The 15,050-nt window shown below is 43.0% G+C and overlaps 1 protein-coding gene across 5 annotated transcripts in view; it reads left to right on the forward strand.

Moving 5' to 3' along the window:
• Positions 1 to 15,050, forward strand: part of AGAP1 (ArfGAP with GTPase domain, ankyrin repeat and PH domain 1) — a 323,467-nt gene that overhangs the window by 265,218 nt on the left and 43,199 nt on the right. For 3 of the 5 annotated variants that reach the window (XM_083472461.1, XM_083472462.1, XM_083472460.1), the window contains 3 exons: positions 514 to 591; positions 12,105 to 12,259; positions 13,832 to 13,922. In XM_083472461.1, the coding sequence (XP_083328587.1) occupies positions 514 to 591; positions 12,105 to 12,259; positions 13,832 to 13,922 (324 nt within the window). The remainder of the gene's footprint in view (positions 1 to 513; positions 592 to 12,104; positions 12,260 to 13,831; positions 13,923 to 15,050) is intronic. The other 2 variants (XM_083472463.1, XM_083472464.1) reach the window with 1 other exon arrangement.

Consider the following 15,050-nt stretch of genomic DNA (forward strand, 5'->3'; position numbering starts at 1 on the left):
CTGCGGCGACCAGGAAGTAAAGGAGCATGTTACTTCCGGGTTTGCCACGCGTGCATGTGCAGACTGTCAAAATGATGTCATACGCGGAAGCGGCGAAACACAACCTGCGCAGACGCGAGTTGCGTTCGCTTCAGGATGCGAACGGGGCTCCAGAACAGATCCCGTCCACATCCCGAGGTACCACTGTAATTGTGGTTATACCATTTGTCTTAGAGGAGAATACCTTTTCTATTTATTTAGCTTTTACATTTTGATGATAAAGTATTCTGGTTTAAAGTTCTTAAGAAGTTATGAGCTTTTGATAAGAATCTTCTTTCTGCTTGAAAAGCAAGGTGTTTAAAAGCTTTACTCCGGGCAAGATGTGTGCAGCTGTTTCCCACATAGGCTTTTGCTTGTATTTTACTTCATATGCTGCTTCAACCTTTTTTCCCCTCCCATTTTTTTTCATTTTTTCTGTTCTTTCTTTTACTCTTCTCTTTTTTTCTCTCTCCCCTTTCTGCTCTCTGGATGCAGCCAAACGCAAAGCGTGGAAACTAAACCGTGTTGGTAGCCTGCGAAATATATACAGCAGCAGCAGCACCAACACTGAAGGTAACAAAATCAAAGCACCATCATGTAGAGGAACTGCTCCCTCTCCCAGCGGTATCTTCCTTGCCTCTCCCTTTCCCCCAAATCCTGGGATAGCAATAAAATTTGCCCAAAGCACGTGTGCTTTCATGTTGTGTATGCAGAGCCATTCCTTTGGTCTTTTCATCTTTCTGTTTGTGTGTTTTATTTTGCCATTCATGTTCCTTTCAGTTTACTTAAATTTTGACCTTTCCCTCTAGTCGTGGAGTAGTGATGTTTAAATTACTTCAAGAACCCATTTTCTTCAATTTTTTTTATTTTCCCTTTATACATGTGGGCACTCAATGTAATATTTCCCAAGTTATTACAGTTTTTTAAAGTGTTGGTATCAGGTGTAATGATCTGTAGCCAAATACAATAGTGTGCTGTGACATTTAAGTAACAGTCTTAATTTGTTTTGTGAAAGCATTCTCCATAATGCTTTCTGCAGCTCTAATCCAAAAGCGAGACAGAGCCAAACCATTTGCATGTGCTACTCTTGCTTGTAAATTCTGTATATTGTTGTATTTCTAAAGGTCGCCTGGTGCCAAAGTTCACAAATTGACTTACATTGCTGTTTTCAGTGAAGGCAGCCATCATGGCTTTTGTATAATAGCAGATTGAATTTCTTTCCTTCACCTTCATTTGAACAATGCAATTATAAACTGCCTTCTTTTTTTCCTTTCTTTTTTTTACAAAGGTCAAAGGTCAAAATTACTTGGAAACCAAGGGGGGGGGGAATCTTCATCCACCATCTCAGAGACCGTATAAACGGTGATGCTGAATGCAAAATAGGTCACAATTCAGTAATCTTCTTGTAATGGGGGGAATTTTTTTTCACTTAAGTGCAAACCAAATGGGTCAAGTAATCACAAGCGCATGCCCTTACACTAATTGACTTATTTTGGAATGATTATAACTATAATATTTTTCTTAATGTCACTGTTTTCTGGGCTGTTGGTTTTAGTGATTGAGAAGAGACAGCATTAAATCTCTTGTAAATTTTAAATTGCATGCTATTTCTGTAAACAAGTCCCTGTGTTCACATTCTGATCATTAACCTTTGGTGATTTATATCACAATCTCTTTTTTTCACAATTACTACTCTATCTCAGGCAGTTGCCTTACTTACCACCAGATAAAATGTATCTGGGACACAAAAGTGCTTTTTTACAGCCACTTGTTAGGGAGCAATTTTACTATAATATTGGTTTATTTTCCATTGTAAAGATTAAATTGTCACCTTTTAAAATAACAAAGCTGTAAGCTCTGAGACAATATTTGCTACCTTTCAAATGGCTTTTAGAAGAAAAACTGGGACCAAATTAGTCATAAATATCCACTGCCTGGGAATAGTAAATAAGGATTGTTTTTTGCAGTTAAAACAGAACTGCACATGTTCACTGCTTTCACCCCCAAAGTGCTTCACTGAATATTTCTGTATTTTGCTCTTTCATTTGTTGTGTCTACATAGTGTTCCATTTCATCTTGATAATATTAGGTTTCATTATTTCCTAGTTATCATTTTGAGAGGTGAAAGTATATTACCTTGTTTGCCACCAAAATATTTATTTAATTAGAAAATGTTTAAAATATTTGCTGGGAAATATATCCTAGCAGTGTGCTAATTCCATTATATATAAAGCGTGACTAATTTCCACCAACCAATTAAAAACAAATGTGCATAAAATGATTATTAAAAGCAAAGATAAAAATCAATAAAACATTCAAAACAAATATAACTGACACGTGATTGGGTAAGCTTGCTAAAAGAAAGGTTTTCAGCAGTCAAACAATATAGCGAGGGCACCTCCTTACACCAATGGGCATAGAATTCCAGGTCAGAGATATTGCCACACTAAAGGAATTACATCTTTCAATGTGGAACAAACAAAAAGCACTTGCAAAGTTCTGGTTTTGCAAATCAAAGTAATCAGATAGGTGCATGGGGTAAGACTATCCCTTAAGTGAACTGGCCTCAAGCCATTAAGGACTTGCATGTACTGATGGCAACACCTTGAGCATGGCCTGCTAATCAATCGGCCTTGGTCCAGTATACCTGAAGGAGCATCTCCACCTCCATCGTTCTACCCAGACACTGAGGTACAGCACCGAGGGCCTTCTGGCAGTTCCCTCACTGCGAGAAGCCAAGTTACAGGGAACCAGGCAGAGGGCCTTCTCAGTAGTGGCGCCTTCCCTGTGGAACACCCTCCCACCAGATGTCAAAGAGAACAACAACTACCAGGCTTTTAGAAGACATCTGAAGGCAGCCCTGTTTCGGGAAGCTTTTAATGTTTGATGTATTATAGTATTTTAATATTCTTTTGGAAGCCGCCCAGAGTGGCTGGGGAAGCCCAGCCAGATGGGTGGGGTATAAATAATAAATTATTATTATTATTATTAATCAGTAGCCACTGCAGAACTTTGACCAAAAGCTGACAAACTCTCAATGTGGCAGCATTCTGAACTTAACTGCACTTTCCAGATCAACCACAAGAGAAGCCACACATAGAGTGCATTGTCGTAATTCAACCTTGAATTTGCCACAGTGTCTGAACGACTGTGGACAAACTATCCGGATCCAGAAATGGTTGCAACTGTCATACCAGTGGTTCTAATCACTGAGGCTGCTTGGGCCTCCATTGACAAAACTGGACCCAGGAGCACCCCTAGACTGTGTGCCTGCTCCTTTGGGGGAGTGCATTCCCATCCGGAACAGGCAATTGACCGATACAGTCAGATACAATACCCACTCAACCACAGAGCCTACATCTTGTGAAGATTCAAGATGTTTGTTTTCTCTCAGTCAGCCTACTACTGCATGCAGGCACCAATCTAGGGCCTGTATGGCCTCCCACAATTCCGATGTTATGGAGAAGTAGAGCCTTTGCCCCAAGTCTCCTAATGGCTGCTCCCAATGGCTTCATGTAGATGTTAAACAGCACTGGGGAGAAAATGGTGACCTGTGGCACTCCATAGCATAACTTCCAGGGTTCCAAAAGCATACTTTCAGTTTTCAATAACTCACAAGGTGTCAGTGAGTTTCTCTTTAATCAGAGAAACAAAACAGCTCAGGCCTAAGCACAGCAACTCTTCCCAGTGGTCTTGCCCCAGTGAAGCAATTGTAAGGGCTGAAGGTCTCCTCCTTCTACAGCTCCCTAAGTCCCCTCCTCCCCCAGGCCCTTCCCAAGCAACCTGAGACTTCTTTGCCTTGTCTCTGTTCTGCCCTCTTCATACATCTGTGGGTTCTGGGAGACCAGGGGGGAAGGAAGCTTGTCACAGCAGGAAAGGGAGATACCTGTGCTTTTTCACAAACCTGACTCATCTCTGCCTTTTGGCTTCCCTCCCCCCCTTATTTCAGCTTTTGCTTCTGCCTCTGATTCTGGACTGCTCTCTGTTACAGCCTCTTCTTGCTCACTAAACCCTGTTGCCTCTTCAGCTTCCAACACCACCTCTTCCCAGTCTGTTCCCTCTTCTCCCTCTGACCACTAATTGCCATCCCACCACCAATCCCCTGGCTCTGAGCCTTCTTCCCTTGAGGGTTCTCCACCTGGTTCCTCCCACCACTCCTCTGCATCCAGCCAGTCCGTGACAATACAGGAGGGAAACGGAGGCCCATTTGGTCCCATTACTTGGTCCCATGACTGAAGTTCCACACCCCTGACTTTAAGAATCCAGGAAAGGCACAATTTCATGGTGACAAAATAGCCCAGAAGAGGATGTTGGAGATAGGTGGTTCAGAGTTAGTATTGGAGGAGAAACAGGGAAGAGATGATGATGATGATGATGATGATGATAAGGAAATGCAGGCAGAGGAGGTAGACTGTGCTGAAAGAAGGGGTTTTGCAGGATACTGAGTAAGTCTGCAGGCTTTAACAGGCTGATGCAATACTCTGTGAAGTGCTGGGTCAGAGTGACTCAGCGGGAATGTGATTGGCTATCACCTGTTTTAAAAAGGAAAGCCTGTTCAACAGTGATTGTGGTGGTTGTGCTGTGGGGTGGTGGTGCTGTGGTGGAGAGTATTCGTTTGCCTTAAGGAGCAGGTACTCTGTATGGACTGTTTTTGTAAATACTTGTATATAGCTCACATTAAAAAGACTGCACTGAAAAGAAACCTGGGACTCTGAGCGTTTCTGCTGAAAGCGCCGCGAGGAATTCGCGACAGAGAGAACCCCACCTAAGGCTTATAGACAAGGAGTGTTGTGGTGTTGCTTGGGAAGGGAGCAAGGAACATGAAGATACGAGAGGAGAGGACTCTTGAGACAGGCTGTAGGCAGAGACATTCACATAGAGTTGTAATATGTCCCTGGCCTTGGATATCCCTTGACCATTATTTTTTTTTATTAACAAAAAATAAATAAAAATAAACTCATACAAGTTATCTTACCATTTCAGAATGCTGACTGTTAGAGCTGTTTCTTATCTCTCTGCTAGTTCCCATGATACACAAGTGTTACTAATGACTAATTTGGACTTCTGAAAGCTCAAATATATGCTATTTTACGAATTCTTTTTTTACTTTGAGAAATGTGTTTTACAGTGGTGCCTCGCAAGACGAAATTAATCCGTTCCGCGAGTCTCTTTGTCTAGCAGTTTTTTCGTCTTGCGAAGCAACCCTATTAGCGGCTTAGCGCTATTAGCAGTTTAGCGGCTATTAAAGGCTTAGCGGCTATTAAAGGCTTAGCGGATTAGCGGCTAAAAGGCTATTAGCGGCTTAGTGGCTTAGAAAGGGGGGGGAGCGGGGAAAAATCGGAACACTCACAAGACGTTTTCGTCTTGCAAAGCAAGCCCATAGGGGAAATAGTCTTGCGAAGCAGCTCAAAAACGGAAAACCCTTTCGTCTAGCGGGTTTTCCGTCTTGCGAGGCATTCGTCTTGCGGGGCACCACTGTATTATTATTATTATTATTATTATTTACATAAAAGTGCTATTAAAAAATGAAGAAAAATAGAAGAAAAAGTATATAGTATATCACTATATTGTTAGCAGTTAACAATTACCATTTTTAACATACTGTATTTTGTATAAATGAGTTCCAAATTTCATTATACTTGTCCATGCAAAGTCTACCTCTATAAGCAATCTGCTTATAGGTGGCAAGAGTAGTCAGGTCTTCAATCCATTGAATTAACGGAGCCGTACATTTATCTTTCCAATGCAGCAACATCAGTCTTTTGGCCCTAGTGAGGGCATGGAGAAACCATTTGTGTTGTCCAGTGCTCAAATTCTACGTAGTAGATATATAATTCAAAAGCGTATTAACCTCTGAAAAATAGGTATTTGCATTTTGGAAATCAATTAATAAAACTAGTATGATAAGTTGGATAGATAAAAGTTGTTAAGTTTTTATTTATACTGGAGCAAACAACTCCACTGAGTGCTTTCTTGAGTGCCTTCACCGTTTAATATCCAAATCCCCCCAAAGTAGTTATTTACTTTCTGCTGTCCTTCAAATATAGAAAACTTCCTGCCTGTTAACCCTCTGTATGCTAAATTCCCAGGGGGGAGGGGTGATGATTAATTGGCCCACTAACCTTTTAGAGGAAAAATAAAATAAAGAATGGCAACAACCTGGATCTGTGTTAAGAGTAGGATTCTTTTTGAAATCAGTTTGATGGCCAAGTTGCTTGTCCCTGAAGATAACAAAATTAGCCACGTGGGACTTCGTCTGCATAGAAACTGGACACAATTAGAGTAATATTCACTGTTGTTAATGCAGTTTGGGATAATTGGGCAAGTTGATTTTGACAGGTTGATGGTGCTAAAATACTATTATAGTGGACCTTTCCATGCATAACAGTTAAACTTAGGAAACTGTTTAATAAAATGTTGTGATTGGGCTCACAGGGATTTAAACTGCACGAACTGCAATACTGTTGGGTTTAAAAGTTAACCATTTAGTTCTGAAACCAGCTTTTGAGAGTATAACCATCTTTCCATCAGACCTTTTGTGAACAGAGATAACTTCCTCAGGATATGTCTGAACTGCATTCAGAGTCTGTAGAAGCCAAATCCCTGTAAGAAATGTCTTGCTATGGATATTCAAAAGTGCTACCTAACTCCTTATCTCTGGTGACTACATAGGAAGCTGCCTTATGCCATTGGTCCATCTCACTCAGTGCTGTCAACACTGACAGGCTGCAGCTAACCGGGCCAAACTAAAGAAAAAAGCTATTGAGCCTGTGCCCTTCTGTATGCAAAGCAGGTGTTCTACTAATCAGCAGTTGCCCTCAGTGAACAGATGATGATCAAACAGTCATGATCTAGAGATCTCCTTTCCTGAGAGCAGCAGTAGTCTTGTGGCCTCTGCACCTGCAGCCAATCAACATCTCCTGACTGTATCACAGGCCACTGTTTTAACTTTGTGTGGGGTTTGTTGTTGGTAGTGATTTTTATTGAGGGAGGGGAGGTGTATCTGGGAGGAGAGCTGGGGAGAGCCTGGGGGGGCAATTGCAGTGGTTCAGAGTAGGGGGAAGTGTGGCATGAGAGGTGGGGCAGGCTGGGTAAGGGGCACACAGCACAGGCAGTTAGTGACTGTGACATGTGCCAACTCCTCCTCCAACATGGGGAATTGCAATTGTCCTGTCAGCCAGCCCTTGGATCTGCCGCTGCTGTTGCTGAATGCTAGGTGGATCTGAATTGGACCTCCCTCATCCATGATCTGATTATGGATGAGGAGACTGATCTGGCACGTATCATTGAGATCTGGGTGGGTGAGCAGGGCAGAGTTGGTCTCACCCAGCTGTGCCCATCTGGGTGCTTGGTGTAGCATTAGGCCAGTCAGGGAGGGGACTTGACTGGGCAATCGAGACAGATCAGGGATTCTGCTAGTTTACCGCCCACCTCACTGCCCAGCAGTCTCCCTGCCTGAGCTGAAAGAGCTGGTTTGGGAGGCAGTGTTGAGGATTCCCAGACTGCTGTTTTTGGGGGACTTCCACATCCATGCCGAGGTGACTGGCTCTGAGGTGGCTCAGGATTTCATGACTGCTATGATGACGCGGGTGGCGCTGTGGGTAAAATCGCAGTGCCTAGGACTTGCCGATCGTATGGTCGGCGGTTTGAATCCCCACGGCGGGGTGAGCTCCCGTCGTTCGGTCCCAGCTCCTGCCCACCTAGCAGTTCGAAAGCACCCTTAAGTGCAAGTAGATAAATAGGTACTGCTTTATAGCGGAAAGGTAAACAGCGTTTCCGTGTGCTGCGCTGGTGCAGGCTCGCCAGAGCAGCTTCGTCACGCTGGCCACGTGACCCGGAAGTGTCCTCAGACGGTGCCGGCTCCCGGCCTCTAGAGTGAGATGAACGCACAACCCTGGAGTCGGACACGACTGGCCTTCGGGCAGGGGTACCTTTACCTTTACCTTATGATGACCATGGGGCTGGCCCAACACATGTGGCAGGTCTAGACTTTATTTTCTCAGCTGGGTAGGAAGAGGGTGATCTGAAAGTGGGGGATATTGATCTCAGTCCCTTGTCATGGTCTGATCGCTTCCTGTTGAGAATTACGCTTTCCCCTCTGTAGAGATGGTGGACTATTAGGATGCTTCACCCGCCAAGCCTGATGGATCCAATGGCTTTCCAGATAGCTCTGGAGGATTTTTCTTGATGATATGACTCATGCTCCTGTCAAAGTCCTGACCAACCTCTGGAATCTCAACTAAAGCATCTATGACAGGTGGCCATCCAACCTCTGAGAGCCAGTGTGGTGTAGTGGTTAAGATCAGTAGACTCGTAATCTGGTGAACCGGGTTCACGTCCCCACTCCTCCACATGCAGCTGCTGGGTGACCTTGGGCTAGTCACACTTCTCTGAAGTCTCTCAGCCTCACTCACCTCACAGAGTGTTTGTTGTGGGGGAGGAAGGGAAAGGAGATTGTTAGCCGCTTTGAGACTCCTTGGGGTAGAGATAAAGCGGGATATCAAATCCAAGCTCCTCTTCTACTCACCCAACCACTCCCACCCCAAACTGGGAAATAATAATATTGGCCTACCTTGCAGGGCTGTTGACCCTTTGTGTGTCTCTAGAACTCAACTATGAATAACAGCCAGGCAGCCTGCACATGCAAACAAAAATACTGTAATGGGGGGAAAGGGGGGGGCAGCTGGAACTTTGCCTGGGTGGCTTGGCTTAAGTGACTGACTGCGCATGTGCTCCTCTGGCAACCCGCTCCTCATCAGAGATGCTCCTGTGGGGAGTGGCAGTTGTTCCATAGACAAAGGAAGGAATAGGCAGGGGAAAGCTAGACTGATGTGGCTGTCGGTATGTCCACTGAAAGCCACCTTGCTTTCAGGGGCACCACTCATATTTTTACAACATGCTCCGCACCTCATCCCTTGCCATTCGCAGAACTAAACCATTCATTATTTATATTTTTGATCTTTTTGTAAACCGCTTTGAGCTTTTTTAGCAATCAAGTGGTGTAGACATTTTATAGAATCTCTCCCACTCTCGCACACACATTTTAAAAGGCTGGAGCTGTTCCTGAGCCCAGGAGGAGAGAGCCATTTTCTCCTGCACCTGAAGGGATGTGGTGAAGGCCAGCTCCCTGTGCAGGGTGTCCCACAAGTGGGCAACCATCTCACAGAAGGACCCCTCAGGGCACCGCCACCTCCGAACCTCCCGAGGGAGGAGGGCTTGCAGAGAAGGATCCGTGATGCTGAGGGACACTAATGGCTTCAGTCACAGCCTGCCTTGCCCTTGCCCTTCACCACAGGCCAAAGGGAGGGCCATTGTGCGCATTACTGGACCATGCGGGTGAGTGACCAGGCACTTCCTGGGTGCAGCAGCCATAAGGTCTCCCTGGTAGAGGGGCGCTCTGTGCAACATCAAATTCTGGTGCCCTCACCTCTTACCTGCCATTGCCCGCTCCCCTAGAGTCGCTTCAGCACTGCTTCAGTGGCGGATGAAGGGGGTGCGGTCTGCCCCGGGTGTCATCACTGAGGCGGTGGGACAAAATGAGGTTTTTTTTTAAATTGGGCTCACGAAACTTTTTAGGAGTGACGTGGTGGCTTAGGCACCTGCAGGTTCATTGCTGCCTGAAACAGCAGTGTGGGACTTGCATCTGCCTACTGCCTCTCCCTCAGCCGCCCTACAGGGGGAGGTGGCGGAGAGGCTCCAAGCGCCGGAGAGGCTCGCCCCACCCCATGGGCACATTGCCCCGCCCCCACAGGCGGATCGCCCCGCCCCCGGCTGCAGGACATGCCCCCGCACCAGGCACCCAAGCGGCTAGCTATGTCGCTGTGCTGCTTTCTGAAACCCATCCTCCCCCTCTCCAGCCCAAGCAGCTGTCAAATTTAAACCTGAGAAAGGAGCACTTTGTGTGCTCCATAGAAATCTGCACCTGAGGCAATGCCCCCCCTGCCCCTGCCCACGCTACGTCTCTGGCAGGGAGGAAACAGCCGGTTGGACCAGGGAGGTGATTAATGCCTTCTTGTGAGAGGGGGTGGTCCCTGCCTGCTTGAAGGAAGAAGAAAACCCTCTCTGGATTAAGAAAATCTAAGTAACTACTGGCCACTTGTTAATCTTCCCTTCTTAGGCAGAGTTCTTGAGTAGGTGGTTGTCAACCAGATCCAGGCACTTTTTGAAGAAAGAGATTTTCTAGAGCCTTTTAAATCAAGGTTTAGGCCTGGTTTTGGTACAGTAACTGCTTTGATCCTCCTGTATGATGACCTCTGTCAGCAAAGAGACAGGGAAAATGTGTCCCTGTTAATTCTCCTTGACCTCTCAGCAGCTTTTGGTAGCATTGACCATGGTCTCCAAAGTCCTCTCAATTGTATAAATGCAATAAAGTGTATGTGGGTGTTTGTTCGCTTGCTTCTCTGACTACCAGTAGGAGTTATCTGGAGCCAGCTGCTTGTATTCCCTTTTGGTTTCCACTTTCTAGTTGCGGCATAGTTTTAAGTGTGGACTGTGTTGTCCCTACCACTTTCCCAGTCCCTGGGCTGCCAGACTCTGCCCCCAATCCCATCCATTCAAACTATTTTCATCCATGAAATAATGAAAAGATTACAGTGTTAGAAAATGGGCCTTTTATTGTTTTTACTGTATCATATGGGAAGGGGCAGGAGATTAGACTGAACTAACTCAATATGAATTCAAAACTCTTTAAAAAACAACTGTGTGGTAATGGTGAGAATGTGCTAAAGTTGAGCTTCAAAACATTTACAACCATCATCATAGAAGAAATAAACATCCTACAACAGATCAATTTTGGTTACTTTGACAAACTAGACATGTCAGGAGTTTTTTCTGCTTTCCTCATCTTTTAAACTTAGGTTGAAAGTTCATTTTCAATATAAACCTACCAATAAATAACAAGAGAAGATAAAATAGGACTTAGAAGCTTGGGGTAAATACAAACGAGTGATTAAGTGAATGTAAAACTGGTTGTGATAGCCAGCATAAATAAGTACAAAGGAACATTCATCCGAGAAGAAGATTCTAGAGTAAAAGAATGCAAAAAGATTCGAATAGCAACAAAAGCAAAACTCTATATCTAGGCAGATGGTCTGACCAAAAGGGAAGTTGATTATTTTGAAATTTTGTTTCTCCAACTGTCTCAAGCAGAGCTTTCCAAGCTGTGTGTTGTGACATGTTAGTGTGTCGGCTGCAGTGTGTAGGTGTGGCACACAAACACTCCCCGTGCTCCTCCTGGGGCTGGAAAGAGTTAGTTTAACCTCCGGTTTGCTAGTAAAACTAAATTACTGTGTCACAAAATGATGCATATCCAAAAAGTGTGTCACCAACTTGAAAAGTTTGGGAAGCTCTGGTCTAAAGTCAAGGTAGAGCAATGATTCCAGTGATGAGCAATTTCATTCTTCAGCCAACAAACAATATTAGGGCTTTGTGACTTACATGGTACATATCCTCTGGTTGAGTGGAATTCAGGTTGAATGGAAAAATTTGACAGACAATTGAGATTTTTTGAAGGATTTTTACCCACAGTATTGCACTACTGGGCAGGATCTACCACATTTTAAAAAGTGTCCACACCCTAACATCCTCTCCAGCACACATTAGAAAAATCAGTGTTCCTTTTTGCCAATTCCACCAGGAATTCCACTGGGATCCACCTTAGTACCACTTTTATCATGGACTCCTTTACCCTCCTATATAACCTAAATAGGAGACATCCGCCGTATAACACTTGCTGAATTGTATCTTTTATTTTTGATCCCAAATCTGCTCCCCAAATTTCTTTCAGATTCTTTTTAGGACTTTCTCCTATTTTTTTCAAGTGAAAAGTAGAAAATTTGGGGAGAGAAAACTTACCCTGCTTTCGTGGCATTTCCCTGTGATGTGTGTCCAGGTGTGCTATGGTCAGCCCCTCTTTTCATTTTCCAAATGAGGGACAGAGTTATGAGCACCCTTTGTCTGCTGCATCTGTTCTTTTCTTAAAATCATGTTTTAATTTCTTTTAAATATATTTATATATTATATTATATTTAATTTCTTTTAAATATAAGTTTTAACCCATCATTCTCTCCCTCCATTTTCTCTTTCAGAACAAGAAGATAACTTTGAATTTATCATTGTGTCTCTTACTGGTCAGACTTGGCACTTTGAAGCTACAACATATGAAGAAAGAGATGCTTGGGTCCAAGCTATAGAGAGTCAAATTCTGGCCAGCCTGCAGTCATGTGAGAGCAGCAAGAATAAGGTAAGATAAACAACATTGATCAGAGGAAAAGAATATATGTCATCAACATTTAGACCCTCTACAATGTTTTAAAGGAGAAATTCCTGCAGCATTATTATGTCTGGAATGTTTTGCCTTGCTTTGCATTTAGATTTTTAATAGTAACTTATTTATTTTACTTTTCCAGTTTTCTATATAATTTCACATTAAAATAACTCATTTGGAATGAATAGTTGCTGCTTTTAAATTGATCTAAATCTTGCTTTCAGTATTTCGAGTACAGTACTGCAAAGTAGTAGTTTTTTCTACTTTGTTCCTTTTCAATTTTTCATGGAAGCTGTTGTGTTTCTCTAGGACTAAAAAATGTACAGTGCTTTATATTTAATACTGCAGGAATTCTTCAGGATACTATTGTGTACAATTTCCCATTTCAACATTTGTCTACAACTGTGATCTAGCTAAAGTTAGTCATGACTTAATCCTCTTGAAAGCTGTGGGACAAGTTGGTCACAACTAATTTCTTCATTTCAATGGGGATTTGTCATTACTAAATTTAGCTGGATTGGGACTTACGTTTCAAGATACATGTTCACAATTTTTTGTTCTTTTGACCTTGGCTAAGGAAAGCTTAGTGGGGGGGGGGTTCTTCTCTGTAATTAGGGGTGATTACATGTTCAATGTATAAATAAAATTTAAGTCTTATGGCTTTTAAACAACAAATAGATTAAATTGAAAAGGGGAATATAGTAGTACCTTCATTCCATAATGGCTCGTACATGTTTTACATTCATAATGTAGAATAAGCTAACTTGAACAGTTATGCAAAATTAAACTTTCTAAAGAAAGAGATTGAGGAAACCACCAAGACACATCCCTGATAATGGTAGATCTAGATACCAGCTTACATAAAGTGTTGTATATAGCTTCCATTGAAATCTATAACCGGAAGTTCATGATCTGATACAGCTAGTTGAATTTGCTCAGGACTCAGCTGGTATAGAAACTGAAAGTCCCTTTCTATAGAGATTATCTTTCTGGGTCAAAGTAGAGGTCACTGGCAGGCCACTGTGGAGAGAGGTCCGTAACGCAAGCCATAAGATCAATTCTGATCTTTTGATGGTAGAATGCTCTGTTCACCATTGCTTCTGTTCCCAAATCTTCCTAACAATCAATAACCATGAAAGAAAAGTGGTACAGGAATTAATTTAATTTAACGGAGTTTATAAGAATGGACTGTTCTGTGATCATCTGTGGTATTAATGGCACACTTCAGTTCTGAGCTTGCTTTCCACTGACAACCGCCTTTGGATTCCTGATGTCCTGTACGCTCTATGCCCCAGTGGTTCAATAAAAGCTTGAGCTGTCAGAAACATGGATAAAAACTGTGAGCTGTGCTTGTCAGACACAGAATTACAGTACTTAAAGATGCTAAAGGATCAACTTCTGAGAAGCTAACCAAAAGCATCAAATTCCATGATCATGTTCATTCAACCCATTTCTGAACTCTCTTTTTCACCAGCTGACGGAAATGTTGTCTCTGTCTTTTCTTTGAGTTCTTATTTCCTGTATGTCTGTTTCTTTAAATATACACAGTCCCGACTGACAAGTCAGAATGAGGCCATGGCCCTTCAGTCAATAAGAAACATCAGAGGCAATTCTCGCTGTGTGGACTGTGGGGCACAAAGTGAGTACTTTTTTCCACAAGGAACATTATCCTGGGCTTTATAAAGCTTGTAGTCTCTTTGCTTCAGTGTTACATGAACACCTGTTCTGGTTCTTGCCCTCTTGGTATTGTATTCAGTGTTCTTTTCACTAGTTAGTGTTCATTATGGAATTTGATTTGTGTGGTGTATTCCTATTAAATCCTAATTAACACATGCTGCTGGTTAGATTAAGACCTCTCTTTTTTTTTTGTAAGTACTGACCTGGAACACTTTTGAGGAGGGAGATTTTTTCTTCAGTTTCGCATTCCTTTTCAACTTAACATGCTACTGTTATGCTCTAGATAAGAGGGGAAATAATGGCTCCGATGAATTTTAGGGGATTTTAAAGTCATTCTTTCCAGACAAAAAGGAAAAAGCATGTGATATTAGAAAACGTACAATGCCTATCTTAATATTAGCATGAGATTCACAAATATATGTATATGTAAAACCTTGAGCCTGGCTCAGGAGTCCGTGGGCAGCCACTTGCTTTTTAACTCAGCTGATTTGACCCCTCCCAAGCTAATCTGGCACTTGCTATGGGCTTTTGCGGCTAAATTGATACAGGCCTAGTTGGTCCTTCAGATAACTCAGTTTTCTGAGTGGAAGGTGATGGGATCTAAGTTTTAGCCTGAGGTATGGCCTGGGCATGAGGGTTTCCCCTGGAGCAGCTGGAATGAAGAGGTGAGGGGGTCAGCTCCCCCTGTGCACATCCTGCATTAAAATTGGACACACCTGTCTTTTTTTAGTATGTAAAACAGGCCAGACACGCATGGGAGAGGTCAAAGGTCATGTTTGTCCCCTTAACTTCTTTGAACATCATTGTCATTGTGGGAAAGGCTTGACCCTAATTTCCTTTTGAGTGTGGGCAGGCTTTGTAGGAATGGATTTATACACTAGGAGAGGATATATTGTTTAGTTATTATTCTTCCTTGCTCGTGTTTATGAGATCAGCAGAGTACCATCCTTTGCAGCTTAAACTCGGAAGCCAATTGTTAATAATAATAATAATAATAATAATAATAATAATAATAATAATAATAATTTATTATTTGTACCCCGCCCATCTGGCTGGGTTTCCCCAGCCACTCTGGGCGGCTTCCAACAAA

Source organism: Podarcis liolepis (genome assembly GCF_965112155.1).
Source record: "Podarcis liolepis genome assembly, chromosome: 1".
NCBI lineage: Eukaryota > Metazoa > Chordata > Lepidosauria > Squamata > Lacertidae > Podarcis > Podarcis liolepis.